The sequence below is a fragment of the Typha latifolia genome, chromosome 8 (genome assembly GCF_019914945.1).
Source record: "Typha latifolia isolate L0001 chromosome 8, TyphaL0001v2, whole genome shotgun sequence".
NCBI lineage: Eukaryota > Viridiplantae > Streptophyta > Magnoliopsida > Poales > Typhaceae > Typha > Typha latifolia.
The window spans coordinates 1,733,662-1,748,955 of record NC_133093.1 but is presented as its reverse complement, the minus strand read 5'-3'; the positions used below and the strand labels follow the sequence as shown (position 1 = coordinate 1,748,955).

At 33.4% G+C, this 15,294-nt stretch overlaps 1 protein-coding gene across 4 annotated transcripts in view; it reads left to right on the top strand.

Annotated features, from left to right (window-relative positions):
• Nucleotides 1-15,294, top strand: part of LOC140793845 (transcription initiation factor TFIID subunit 5) — a 30,806-nt gene that overhangs the window by 6,649 nt on the left and 8,863 nt on the right. Inside the window, exons 3-15 of one of the 4 annotated variants that reach the window (XM_073145589.1) lie at nt 840-918; nt 1,080-1,177; nt 1,277-1,333; nt 3,483-3,570; nt 3,701-3,810; nt 5,021-5,119; nt 6,713-6,864; nt 7,718-7,828; nt 7,904-7,973; nt 8,069-8,108; nt 12,838-12,885; nt 14,386-14,550; nt 14,634-14,710. In XM_073145589.1, coding sequence (XP_073001690.1) covers nt 840-918; nt 1,080-1,177; nt 1,277-1,333; nt 3,483-3,570; nt 3,701-3,810; nt 5,021-5,119; nt 6,713-6,864; nt 7,718-7,828; nt 7,904-7,973; nt 8,069-8,108; nt 12,838-12,885; nt 14,386-14,550; nt 14,634-14,710 — 1,194 coding nt within the window. Of the gene's footprint in view, nt 1-839; nt 919-1,079; nt 1,178-1,276; nt 1,334-2,334; nt 2,497-3,482; nt 3,571-3,700; nt 3,811-5,020; nt 5,120-6,712; nt 6,865-7,717; nt 7,829-7,903; nt 7,974-8,068; nt 8,109-12,837; nt 12,910-14,385; nt 14,551-14,633; nt 14,711-15,294 lie in introns of those variants that run through there. The other 3 variants (XM_073145588.1, XM_073145590.1, XM_073145591.1) reach the window with 3 other exon arrangements.

The following is a 15,294-nucleotide window of genomic DNA, read 5'->3' as shown; positions in this document are numbered from 1 at the left end:
GTTATATGATAGTCACAATTGTCATATGAATTCCAACATCTTGTGAATTTCACTAATGTGTTTCATTTAAGTTTTTATTTTCCTGGCGTAAATTCCACATGGAATATGGAATAGAAAATTTTGAAACAATCATTTTTACTTTTTTTGTCATTCATCCATGTAATTATACTCATCAATCTTATACTGGTCCCTTTTTAGCATCCTTATGATAAGCATGACAACAAGCCATTGTGATCTGTCAGTCTTTTGAATGAAGTATCTTTGGAACAATTTCCCTTGAAATCACTGTTGTTTATCATTGCCATATTTTATCCATCTGCAGCTGATAGTATGACTTACTTGAGTTCTTGTAGCTGTTCTTTTAGCTGAGTCATTATAAGATTTTTCTTGGTTCAATAGAAAGAATATTCTGCCTAACATAGGTACTTTCAACTTCTTGACAAGTTGAGTGATAATATATGAATTTCTACCATCAAACTGTATTTTCTCAAGGTGTGGAATTTCATTATGGGTTAAATTGTAGCAATGAGAAAATGACTTCTATATACTATTTGTATTACTGAAGTTCTTACTTTTGACAGCTAACAGCAGTGAGTATCTCCTATTTACTGATAATGATAAAGCTGATAACTATATGCTACGAAACCTTTCTTTATACTCTTGAACCATTAATTAACTTATAATTAGGACTTCTATAAAATCTTTTCCAATGTATCGTGTCATATGTACTAGTCTTCCCTGATATTGTATTGCTTTTGGTCCACTGCAATGAGCTGCTTAGTCAAATTTGTTACTGTGAATTATGCATTGCAAGACTTCTTATTTCCATCTTTGTACAGCATGAATTGCTTCGTGTGCTCTATCCAGTTTTTATACACTGTTTCATGGATCTAGTTGCAGAAGGACATATGCAGGAAGGTATGCTCTTTACTTTTTTTGTTGTTGAAATTTTATGCTTTCAATATGTAATTTTTTTATTTGTATGTTTTATTTTTTTCTTTATTGTACATATTGCTGTCGCCATTCTTAGTTGACTAAGACATGGTTGTTCTTGTTGTATTGTCATGTACATCCTGCAGCTCGGACATTTTTCCGTACTTTTCGTGAAGATCATGAACTGATGCATTTGCGAGACCTTCAAAAGTTGGAAGGCATTCTTTCTCCCTCACATTTGGAGGTTATGCTGTTGTGAACCTATCTTGTACATTTTTCATGTACTATTTTTCTTTGGATAGTTTTAGTATTGATAATTGTATTATATTTTACAACTTTTCAGGAGATGGAATTAGCTCAGTCTTTAAGGCAGAGCAAAGTTAAAATTAAATTGTGTGAGGTGCTATGTCGTTTCCCTCTTTATTAAACCTGTTTGTCATTCTGCTTGTTAGTGAAGATCTTTTATTATTTGCTAAGTTCCAAGATTTTCTTCTTCACTTTAATCAAGGCAACATATGGCCTTTGAATTCTACTAAAAGATATATTTGAATTTCTTATTAATATTTTGACTCTAAAAGCTACCACTGATTCAACAGGTTTTGTTGTTTCATTTGGTATCTCTTGGGTTCCCTGTAATCATAGTTTATGCTTTAACTAAGACACATTTCTTTCATTTCTAAGATGCTGCCCCGAAGTCATAAGTGCTGACTGTTCTTTTACTTAACAAACCTACGTGCTAAATTTGGATATCTCATATTTATACAAATAAACTCCACTGAAGTTGTAAGAGCTGCTTAGTACAGAATTTTCATCTTAATATTCTTCAGTGTTATCTTTGCAAGTTGTACTGTTGATATGTATACAAATAAAATCTACTGAAGTTGTTACTAAGAGTTGTTCATAACAGTATTTTCATCTTAACATTCTTCAGTGTTATCTTTGCTAGTTGTACTATTGTACCATTGCAGCATGGCTAGTTAAGGAGAGAGAAACAGATTATATTTCTTAGTTTTCTGCCAAGCAATTATATTTGGATATAAGTATCATCTGTGGTCCCGCTGTAGTCAACTGCTGGCACATTAAAATGAAAGATAGTTGCTGAAGCACTTTGTAGCAACAGATTCAGATTTTACTATTCTATTATTTGATATAACAAATCTTTCAATGCATTTGTTTCTTTTGACCTCTTTACATATGGACTTTTTGTCTCAACAAAAAATATTTTACCAAGTAGAAGCTTATATAAAAAAACTTATACAGTAATACACAATGATCCTGATCTTTGTCCAAGTCCTTGCTAATTGTTTGATCAAGCATTGTCATGTCTGTCGGCAGGGGGCATGTTGACTGGCACATATTATCCTGATGGAGTATTGGAACATGGCATGGGGTGTGCCAAAAATTTGGTGGATTATTTCAGTGGATTGCTTATTAATGTCATCCTTGTGGAACTTTGTTTTAAGTTCCAGCCTGAGGCAACATTTGGCAAAATAAATGCCTTCCATGAAACAGATGACAATTTTCTTCGTAACTAGTTCCGTTGTAGGCTCATGCAACCTGAAGGTAAACCTTGCAGATGAAGGAAAAGGATGATAACCATTGATAAATGAATTTTCTTCATTGCCAATGATGCTAAAGCACAAAGAAACTAAGTGGCACGTAATCATGCTTAAAAATAATAGTTATATCATGCTCAAAGCAATTAAGGAATAAGGTCACGGAGAAGCAAAATATACTGAGGTATGATGAATGTACATGAAGACTTGTACTATTTAGCAAAGTTTACAAATAAGGCATGGCATAAGTAAGAGCTGTGAGAAGGCTCATAAATGTTTCCATCTCCCATCTAGTATTCGAAGATTTATCTAGTAAACAAATAATTGTGAATTAAATACAACATCATAGAAGCAAGGACTTAGTTGATTGGAGTGAAGGTGCCACACCTGAAGTTGGTCAGTCTAAACCAGCTGTTAGGAAGGTTTATATGCGTCCTCGTCTAATACCTGTTAATGCTAAGCTTATATTCATTGATAGTGTTTTGCTTAAGGTTATTTTGCACACGTTCTCATGTTGAACATGTCTAATATTTACTATCTACAATACAGTAATATTTACTATCTAGTAAACAAATAATTATGAATTAAATACGACATCATAGAAGCAAGGACTTAGTTGATTGGAGTGAACATGCCACACCTGAAGTCGGTCAGTCCAAACCAGCTGTTAGGAAGGTTTATATGTCTCCTTGTCTATTACCAGTTAATGCTAAGCTTATATTCATTAATAGTGTTTTGCTTAAGGTTATTTTGCATATGTTCTCATGTTGGACATGTCTAATATTTACTATCTACAATACAACATGCCTGTATTGTGAAGTAAATGGTGTAGGTTTAGGAAAAAGTGATCTTTTTATCTACTTTTCAGCAAACAGGATGTCAACTGTTGGAAGATGTTACAGGACATTATTTCATTATGTGTCCATATCAGAATTACCTTTTGTCCTTCAATTCATTACCTATTTTGATGACTTGGCACTTATCTGGATGCAGTATTCCTACGACCTTCTTTTGCAATATCTTCAGAAGACACAATCCCTTGCTATGCTGGGGGTAATCAATGAGCATATAAATTTTGAAGGTTTGAATTTTATCAATTTGATATGTTGATGCTCTCAAATTTAAAAGACATTCAGCAATATTCGTTTCCTTTACCACAATTCTCTTGTTGTCATAATTTTCTACTTTTCATCATCTTGCAATCTTGGCAGTTCTCCCAGGACAGCCCTCCACAATTTCTGATGACGCGGAGGTTGTAGCTCTAGTGGGAAATAGTCAGGATCTAGCCAAACAGATAAATCAGAAGGAAGTCCATTGGGGGGTAGGTGTCATTATAGCACAAAATTCCTTGCTGCTTCTAGCACATGAAGTATGACTTGAAGATTTTTATTTTGTTTAGTATGTGAAATATATTTTAATATTCATCTGAGGGTTTCTAAGCATTATTTTAATGTTCTTTTACGCAACACCATCTTCTTAGAAAGATCAACTTGATTTACCTTGAGCTCCTCTTTCTATCTTTTTAAACCAAAATCTGCCTCTTTAAATTTTCTGGGAAACAACATAATGTCTTTAATGAAATGCCTTGAAAATAAACAAAATCTTAACTAAAATTTTAGAACTTATGTAGTTAATTGCATAGTCTTTTTATCCAGAATTTTTGTTTTTCATCTCGGCATATTATGCACTTTTGCATATTTCCCAAACTTAGTAATGTAAAGTATAAAGTTGCTGCTTGGAGACGATTGGAAATATGTTTCTCTTCTGTATTCTTTGCACACTCTTATTGGGAAAACATACACCTATCTAAATAAAGAGCTTCCACTCGCTAGGGAATGGTAAATGTGTTTTTCAATTAGTTAAACAATGGTGTACAGCAGTGCGTCCCTGTGCCTGAATTTCACCTTATACAAGAAATGAAGAAATATCTCTGAGCTTGTACATGTGGGGTTTTCTAGTTTCTACTGTTCTTCCTTAATTCCTGCACTTAATAAATATCATGTAGATCACTGGAACACTTCCACCATCAGGCTATGCTGCAATCCGTCCCGTTTGAACCTTGATCAGATCTTCCATTTTTTTGTGTCTTTCTTGCATTTGATGAGTTAAAAATTCAAAAGGGTACTTGAGGAGTTATCAATTTGCTTCTTCTTCTTGTATTTTCTTGGTGATTGGTAGAAGGACTTGTTTTCATTTCCAACCTTGTTCCCCCCTTGCTCTCTGACTAACTTTTCCGAAAGAGAGCATGAGAAGGTTAGCTTTTGACCACTTTACGATAGAATATATGTTTTCATTCATTGAACTTGCATCCTAACTTTATTGGCAGATAGAGAAATTTAGAAGAGAATACGTGGACATGGCATTTTGATATATATTTGGTGTAAATATTTTCTTGCTGATTTTATGTTTATGAGAATGTTCTTTGTTCTTGCTCTTCTGTAATGCATGCATAGAGATACGCCATTTTCTAGTTGAAATTCATGCCTACTCTTTCTCCTACATATCTGACATTAAAATCTTCTGTATTACAGTTGCTTGAGGATTCAGTCGAAGAACGTTTGGAGAGGGCACTTTCAGATTCTGAGAAGGCTGAAGTTGAGAACAAGGAGGTAGAGCTAGAAGATACAAAGGCAAGTTGGCTTTGAAGATATAGTCTTGCAGTTTGAGTATTTACTGCATCAGTAATGGTGATTTATGTACCCCATGCACCTTTACAATGAAGTTGTAAAGCTTTTTCTATGCGCACTCATACATACATGTATAATGTATGTGTATCTTTTTGTGTGTGCAATTCATGGCCAACTAGGGTAACAGTTCAGGAAGTATTTCTGACACTATTCAGCACCTATGATAGTAGCTTGCAGTTTGGTTCGGGCCTTGCTTAATAACACTCCAGATGGACATGTCCTACTCCAGTCAGACTTGTATATATTAGCTTTTGCAACACAGCCACCTATGATGATAGTTTTCGCTCTTTACTTTTCTCCCGCTCTTTTTCCTTGACTTAGTTCTAAGACCATCTTGTTATCAAGGCCTTCTCAGGCCTTTGCTCTACATTTGCCTTCATCTTATATGTTATTCATCACTTTTATCCTTGATTTGGTTGATTGATTCACTGTTCTTCCTATTGGATGTTTCCTTTAAAATTTTATTCTTGTTTGTACACCACATTCATCTAGCAACCACATATTTGTCTAATTTCCTTGTTTCTTATATTTGTTTAAAGTTCTGCTGTTCCTAGGAATCTGTATTTTATAGGTCTAAGTGCTGTTCACCCTTCCATCCGTTTCTAGGTTCTACCTTGCTAAGGTATGTGTACACTTTCAATCATAAGTCAAACAACATCATCATTAACCATAAAGCGTGAAATTACTTTAAGAAAGTAATGCATAAGATTCTTCTTTTCATCACTACCTCTTTCTCAAAGCTCTTTCTTAACATTCTTTATTATTTTCTTTACAGTTTCTTCTTTCTCTGTTGGGCATTTCCTACACTATAATAAATCCAGTCATGTTACTTCATCAAAGTACCCTCTCCTTTTCTTTTCCTGTCTGTTTTATTTTAGAGTTTTGCAATAGTTTGTGTTTTAGTTTTAGTTCTTGTAAGAAACTTTCAGGTTTCATCAGATGATTACAACTGGTTGAAGCCAATAGCTTGTTTAGGATACCAGATAATAAGTAAATAACCCATTTCCTTGGATCTATTAAGAGTTGCATGCACTACTTGACTTTCTTCAAACAAACATACTGCTAAGTGAATTACAATTTAAAGTCATTGTAGTGATCCCTCTCTTTGCACAGCAAGTCAGGATTTACTGAAATATCCATATGCTTAATGTTAGAAATATGACTTCACAATCTCCATTGCAATCAGCTTTGTTTCATGTGATCCCCATTATTTGCCTACAGGCATCAATCTACAGGTCCTACTATGATTTGCATGTCCTACCAAATTGGTCCAGCATTTATATTTGTATATTGGTACCCTATTGATTGGTCTGATAACTTACCCTCTTTCGGTTTAACTGGCTTCCATGCAAACACATAACTTGTAGAGAGCATGTGAGAATTGCACTTATGGGCTAAGCAGAGCGAAAAATCCTTAATAATTTTTGTGCTGCTACGTTAATCTGTTATGTGAATTGTGCCATATTTATATGATGTAATGTGTTTTTTAATTTCTTATGGTCTTTCCTAACACTTCATTGAAGTTCCTTCCATCAGAAGAGGTCCACAGAGGGAGGTAAACAGGGGGCTTCTGTCAAAAAGTTAAAAAAAGACAAACTTGTTGGTGCAATGGGAAAGAACGTTCGTTCTGAGACAAGCATGGTGTCCATGGCTCCTCGTGTGAAGCCAGAGCTTACTCTACCTATGATGTATTTCTTCCTTTTCTCTTCACCTGTTCTGTTCTTACTTCTTATTTTGATTTAGTATTCTGAGAGTCTCTGAATCTTCTAAAATTCATTGCTTTTTTCTTTTTGTTAAAAGCCTAAATCTTATTTGCTATGTGGACTGCTCGTCATATTTCCAAGAACAAGTCATTCCTATAACTTTCTACTAAAATGACATAGTTATCAAAACACGGAATATGCTCTGTCGGTTGACATTAGCTTCCTTAAACATGGAATAATGTGCTTTCCCTAGTAAGGAAAAACATGTCAATTTATCCAAATCAGTGCACCACACAAAGTCTCATCTCGATGGCGGAGGATGGGAAATGACTCATTTTAGCTATTGATCTGACCTTTGGACTAGGAATTTAGTTAGACTTATATTAGGAGACCTGATTTTTTGTTCAAATTGAGCCTTAAGTGCTTCTTTGTAGAGTTTGGACCACCTCAGATTAGAACTAAGACTTTTTCCTGATAGGAGATTAAAATATGAAAGATACATAGAGGCATCAGTAAGTAGAGAATACTTTGGATTGATCCCGTTTTATCTACACAGCTTATCCTTCTCTCTTTATCTCTTAAATCTTGTATGCCTGGATTTGATCCCTATGGTCTCCTCTCTCCTCCCCTTATCTCTCTACTACATTCCTAAAGCTGTAAATCATTTCTCCTTTTAATCCTCTCTTCTCCCCTTGCTGTTAGAAATACTTCATAATCAATTTGATCATCTTCATTTATTGTTACAAAAGGTGGAAAATATATTTGTGCAACTAGGTTATGTTATTCTGATGGTGACAGGGATAATCTCAAACATATGTTTATGTCACATCTTATTCAGGCCAATTGAAGTGGAACATTCTATTCTTGACGACTTGCGAAACCGTGTACAATTGAGTAGCTTGGCATTGCCATCTGTCAGCTTCTATACCTTCCTTAATACGCATAATGGGTAATTACTATTAAACTTAGGCTATGACTATATATTTTTACTAGTTTTACTTCACTTTTCTATTTTGTGTGCTAGATTAAACTGTTCATCTATATCACAAGATGGATCATTTGTTGCTGGTGGATTCTCTGATTCATCCCTGAAGGTTATTTTTCTTCTTAATGGTTGCTTGGATGATTTTCTCGAGTTCCTTTGGTTGGTAAAAGTTATGGGTAAACTTAATGGGTTCTTTTTTCACAGGTCTGGGATATGTCAAAGATTGGTCAACCTGCCAAAATATGTAAGGATCACCTTCATTTACCATCTAAAGTTATTTTATTCCATAGACTGTTATTTGTGTAACTATTTCCTGGTGTTGGTAAAAAAGTTCAAATGTCTGGAGACTTTGGATGTCACACATAACAGTTGTATAAACTTATATTGATCAACAGAAGGTGAAGCATTTAATTCATCAGCCAGTTCTAAATCCATAGACATCATATGTAGTGACTTTATTATAGACATCAAGCTGTAATGATATGAATCAAATTTTATAACTTTTATTCCAGAATGCTACTTTTATTTCATTAATTATAATATACAAGATGTGTTATTAGGAGTATAATTTATTTTTCTATGTGAATGCATGCAAAACACTTCTCTCAACTCCCATTACACAACATATCTAAAATTACAAAGATTACCTTTTAATACAAAGTTGACTTTAAGGTCCTCTATAACTAGTTTGACAATCATATCAAATTACCTCAAGCTTTCTTCTATCTCAACCAACTGCGACTTTGAAGAACTATAAAGGAGGCTGAGTTGCACAGATCAATGAGTACTCAAACAAAGTTAATGAAATATGAACCAAGTATTAAGCCATAACTAAAGAAACAATGATAAATTATGCTTAATGCAATCTCTTCAACTGTTTCTCATATGACTGGTCACAGTCTGTAAACTTTACCAATCTATTTCTTTTTTACAAACATCTGAAAGCATACAATTCTGTCATTTGTCTTGTGGAGATTTTGGGGTACTAAAGAGATTAGATGAGGGAACATGCCTTCTTATATAGTCATTCTTTGCTGATAATTAAGTAATTAAATGATGAGATCATGGGACAAGGTTGGAAATTAAGTATTTTGCTTACTTTTGCTGATGTTACCCTATTGTGTAGATATAATTGGAGGTCGGACATTTAGTTAGGGGAGTGCTATGTTTTGAAATGCTATTGATAGGAAATGTGAGGTTTCAAAATGTTCTATAGGGTATTATGGATGGTGCTACATGTCAAACTATTATATGTAATAGAAGCACGAGGTGCCTTTCAATCCTTGCCACGTCATTAACTTGCTTGTTATTTTTCCATATTATTTGACCCTACTTTTGAGTGCGTTACTTGGTGTGACATTAAGACTTATCCATTACATCTGCAGAGGTCATGGGTTCAAGTTTTAGAAATAGCTTTGGCAAAAATGAGAGTAAGGCATCCTATATCTCCTTTCTCTAGATACACCGTATATAGGAGCCTCATGCATTAGGACTTCCTTTTCTAATATTTAACTCGACTAATTGAAGTATAATAACTTTCACTTGTAGTTACATGACTAGCTAAACAAAATATTATTTCAAATTTCATCCACCTACTTGACGTCAATAATATGGAATTTGGATCCTTTTGCATCAATTACTTTTAGTGTATTCATTGTCACATGTTAGTATATACCTATTATCTCCACTCATATTAGTTTTTGTTTTCTCTTCTTCTAAGGCACTTCACTTGATTAAAATTACTTCTCTATACTTATGCACTTTAAAGTCTATTAGGTTTTTAGTGTTGGTAAATGTATGTAAAACAATCTAAGTGCTTTTATACATGTACACGAGCATTTCTACAAGTTTTAAAAATATTCGGACAGAATATTTTCAAGATAGAGAGCAGTCAAATCACCGCGTTCAAATGCAGACTCAGGCGTTCGCACATACAGAGATAGTGTTTTGTCCATTCCAACGTGGATTCAAGCATTTGCACATACAAAGATAGTGTTTTGGCTGTTTGAATCCACCATGCAGATGCTCATACGTACAGAGGGGTGTATTTGCGCATTTAAACATGCCTAGAAAAATAAGTCAGTACATTCAAACGCATTTGGGCCGCGTTCAAATGCCCTACTTAACGTGAAATTTTTGGACTTCCATGAGACTTGCTCTGACTTAGATTTAGCCTTATCTTATTAACCTATATAAGAGTCGGGATGCCCTAACCCTACGGACGTTGGTTATTGCTTTTGAAAGGGACTTCTTGGAGAAATAAGGTAAACACGAGAAATACTCGTCGACAAAAGGTAAGTAAAAAAAGTTTATACCCACATGTTATCATTGTGGCATTCCATGGCATATTAGACATAATTGTAAATTATTACAATAACCTAGGAGTGCTTTCATTTATGGGGTAAAAGTAAGTCTATATGGGTTAAGAAAAGTGATTAAAAATATTATGTTGTACATATTGTCGTGAAAGCTCTAAACTCTAATTTGTGGTATATAGACAATGGGTGTTTAAGACATGTCCAGTGACAAATCTATGTTTTCTAAACTTAAAAATATAAAGGGGGAGTTGTGAAATTTGGAGATGGAAATTCAACCAAGGTAATTGGAAGGGGAAAGTTAAGTACTCCAGGTGTGCCGATACTTGAAAATGTCTTATATGTTAAAGGTTTGAAAACGAATCTCCTGAGTGTCGGTTAATTTTGTGATGAACATTATAAGGTAAAATTCTCCAAAAATGATTGTACTATTCTAGACCATGAAAGTAATATTATATGTTATGGGTTTAGAATATCGAATTATTGCTATGTTGAAACTTCAAATAATCTGAAATTTAACAGTGCTACTTTGGATATTGCAGATTTTTATCATCAATGTCTTGGATATGTGAACTATAAGAAACTATTTAATTTGTCCAAAAGGGGATTAAGGGAATACCCAAGATGAATAAAAAGTCAAAAAAATATATGGTCCATGTCAAATTGGAAACAAATAAGGATCTCATATAAGAAAGTAAATGCAAATACTAATGATTGTGTTTTACAACTAGTTTATATGGATCTCATGGGACCCATAAAAACTGAAAGTCTTTGAGGTAATCGATATATATTTTTAATAATTGATGATTACTCCAAATATTTTTAAGTTGCCTTTTTACGCGAAAGTCTGAAACCTTTGAAGTTTGTAAATATCTATGTTTGAAATTGTAGAATGAAAAATCTACTACTTTAGTTAGGATTCGTTATGACTATAGTAGAGAATTTAAAAATAAAAATTATTCTATATTTTATGATTCTCTTGGTATTAAGCATTAATTTTTAGCATTCATAATTCTACAATATAACGAGATTATAAAGAGAAAGAATCGTATTGTGTAGAAAATGACGAGAGTGATGCTGTATGTTAAAAAGATTCCTCAAAGATTTTGGGTCGAAGCCGTAAATATTGTGGTACTTATAATCAATCGCGTCTATCTAAGACCAGGTACGAAAATGATAGCATATGAACTAGGGTAAAGTAAGAAACCCAATGTTAAATATTTTCGGTGTATGATAGCAAATGTTATAACATGCATGATTGAGAATATGACTACATTTGACACTAGGAATAGCGATGACATATTGTTAGGGTATTCCAATAATAGTAGAGCATATAAAGTATTCAACGTTGACACTTCCACTGCTATGGAATCTGCAAATATCGTTGTAAATAATAATGTTGATGAAAAATCTAAAATTACTCATGCTATTGTCTCTATAGGTACACTCGATGAAGATAAGGAAAAATAGTTGACTCTACAATCTAGAGAAAAAATGAGGACAAAGTATAAGACGAGAAAGATAACGACAGCGTGTTCGAACTATCAGCCAGAGTTAAATTAAATCATTTATTGGTCACAAGTGATCGGAGATATGAATAAACTAATGAAGACAAGAAGACAATACAATGCATGAGGAACTAAAAAATGTGAATGAAGCTCTTATGGATGATTCTTGGGTCAATACAATACATGAGAAACTATTTTACTAGAAACTATGTTTGATACTTGATTCCTAAACCTATGAATATGTAATTGGAACAAAATAGATAACAAGAATAAGAGTGGTGAATATGGCAACATAGTTAAAAATAAAACTAGAGTAGTAGCATAGAAATACACTCAGGTTGAGAGTATAAACTGACAAGACATTTGCACGTATTGTTATACTAGAGTCGATTCGTTTTATCATTGTTTGTTATTTGAAATTTAAATTATTTTAGATGGATGTTAGAAGTGCTTTTATTGAATTGTGTCTAAATAAAGATGTATATGTTGAACAACCTAATTATTTTGAAGGTCTAAATTTTCTTCTCATATGTATAAACTGAAAAAAGACTAAGGCTAAAATAAGCTCCAAGTGCATAGTGTGAGAAGTTGACTACTTTTTTAGTGGATGCGGGGTTCACTCGAGGAGTGGACAAGACGTTGTTCGTTAGACGTGATAACAAAAGTTTTGTTGTGACACAAATTTATATGGATGATATTGTCTTTGGGAAAAGAGTTTAAATTTGACTAAGGAGTTTGCAAATCTTTTGTATAGTCATTTTGAGATGAGCATGATGGGTGAGTTGAAGTTCTTTTTGAGACTTCAAATTATTCAATTGGAGAGAGATTTTTATCTTTTAGACCAAGTATGCCAGGAATCCAGTGACAATTTTGTTTAGAAAATATAAAACATACTAGAACTCCTATGAGTATGACTACCAAACTAGGAAATAAAAGTTTAGAAAAAAATATTAATCATAAATTATATAGGAGCATGATTGGTAGTCTTCTATACTTAACTACGAGTAGACCAGACATTGCATTCAATATTGGTGTGTGTGCTAGGTTTTAGTCTAAACCTATGGAGACATTTATTTGCCATGAATCGTATTATAAAATATGTCAGTGATACAATTGATTTTGGTATCTGGTTTACATTCTAATTGGGCAGGTTCATGTGATGATAGAAAAAGTACCTCTGGCTGTTGTTTCTACGGTGGTAATAAACTTGTTGCATGTCGCAGTAAGAAGCAAAATTCTATATATTTATCTACTACAGAGACAGAGTACATTGCAATTGGCAGCTGTTCACAATTACTATGTTTAAAATAAATGATTAAGGACTATGGCATTGTACATAACATAATGGTTTTATATTGTGACAATATGAGTGCTATTAATATATCAAAAATTCTCCAACACTAATGTACTAATTTATTGATATTTGTTATCATTTAATATGTGAGTTAGTTGAAGACAAAGTAATAGTACTGAAACACGTTGAGACGAAAAAGCAGTTTGGTGATTTGTTCACAAAACTTTTGGATGTACAGAGATTTGAGTATCTTCGTACTTCCTTAGGGATTTGTTTTTTGGACTAATTTTTCTTTATTGATTTTAGTAGTGTAGGATGCGTCCTTTTGATTTTTTGTTTAGGGTTTCAGTTTGAGTCGTTTGTCTTCTTGCTAATTTGCAAATATTTTGATTTGTTTTTTTGTTTTAGTTTGCATATGAGTGTTTCTTTGATGTTCAGAGTTTTTATATAAAAGAATAACAAAAAATTGAAAATAAAAAACTGGTGCACTTTTAAATTTAAAATATTTTCTTGATATAGATATGACTTTCATTTTATTATGAGTGATTATAATCAATTTTGTCAATTGCCCTCGTAAATGTATGAGGTTAATATTTGACCTTCATTTGATTATAGTCAATATTTTCTGCAATGCAACTGTTCTTCGTAAATGTATGAGGTTAATTTTTCGACGATTATCAGTTTATTTAGATGACGATGTTTTTCGACAAGAGCTTCACCTATTAGAAGGCGACTTTGCATATCCACATTTTGATCCTCTTCCTCCCGTTACATCTATTGGTTGTGGCAGGGGAACATGATGCCACATGCAAAGCAAACACTTGTAGCACAGATGTTGCATCTGATTTGTCTACACAGTATCACACCAAAGACTCGGCATAAAAGTATAAACTATGATCGAATATTTTTCTTTTGCATGCTATGCTTTCAAACGTTTATGTTGATCTTTCATCAATTATGTGTAACAATATAAACTGCTGCATTGAAAGAGGCACCTCGTGAGGGCTTGTTGTTCGATATTTTCATAACTAAGTTGTGTATGCAGAGTGGAGCCAAGGTTGTTTTTTCGATATAAACTGCTGCATTGAAAGAAAAATCTGTTCGAAGTATAAATCTCTAAGCAAGTATGAAGATATTCAAATCTCTATACATCCAAAAGTTTCGTGAACAAATCTCCTAGTTGTTTTTTCGTCTCAATGTGTTCCAATGTTATTACTTTGTCTTCTACCAACTCACGTATGAAATGATAACGAATGTCAATGTGTTTTGTATGTGAGTGTTGCATAAGATTTTTTGATATATCAATAGTATTCATATTGTCACAATATAAAACTATTGACAGTATTTAAGCCTGCAAATTTGCTGCTCCATCATCTGTTCAATTTACTTAACAACAATCTTCAGCCAATTCGCAGGGAGAAAACGGACCCACTCAAAGTGATCATTTGCAGGGATCAGATGAGGGCAAAAGGCCATATACATTGTTTCAGGGCCATGCTGGACCTGTTTATTCATCTACATTTAGTCCTTTGGGTGATTTCCTTCTGTCTTCATCATCAGACTCCACAAGTAAAACTTTTTTGTCTTTTTTTCCTTATTTGCATCTCTAAAAAGCTATAATTTGATACAGCGATAAAATTTCTTTGCTGCAGTTAGACTATGGAGTAATAAGCTGAAGGCAAATCTCGTTTGCTATAAGGGTCACAACTACCCAGTGTGGGATGTTCAAGTAAGAATCATATTTGTGCTGTTCCACATGTTAAATTGACCAACTTTAAAGTCCTTTAGAAAGGTATATGATACAAATGGAAATACCTCTTCTGTTTATTGCAGAAATATCATTCTTATTAGTTGATTACTCAATAAGAACTTTCAAAATTTTCATGTTGGAACTTTGACATCCTAGATCGCAATAAATATGTGGATCTTCACTTTCAGTATCCATCTTACAGACTCAACAACATTAGTGATGTCTAGGAATATTAAAGCCAACCCCTTTATGAATACCTGTGTGGCTGTGCATGTTGTATTTATGTACATGTCTGTTTTCATAATTTACCTATTTATAAACTTTCTACCTATCCGCCTACCTATCTACCTAAGATATAAATGGATAATCAAATATCCATTCAGTGCGCATACTCCATTTAACATGTCACATTTCTTGTATGTTTGGATATAACTTTAGTAATGAAGTCTGGAGTTAGATTTATGGCATTAATTTTAACTGGAACGTGCTTTGGACAAAATATGTGATACTATGCATGTTCACTCTAGTATGTGTATATGCAAGTCATATTACTATTTCTTGCC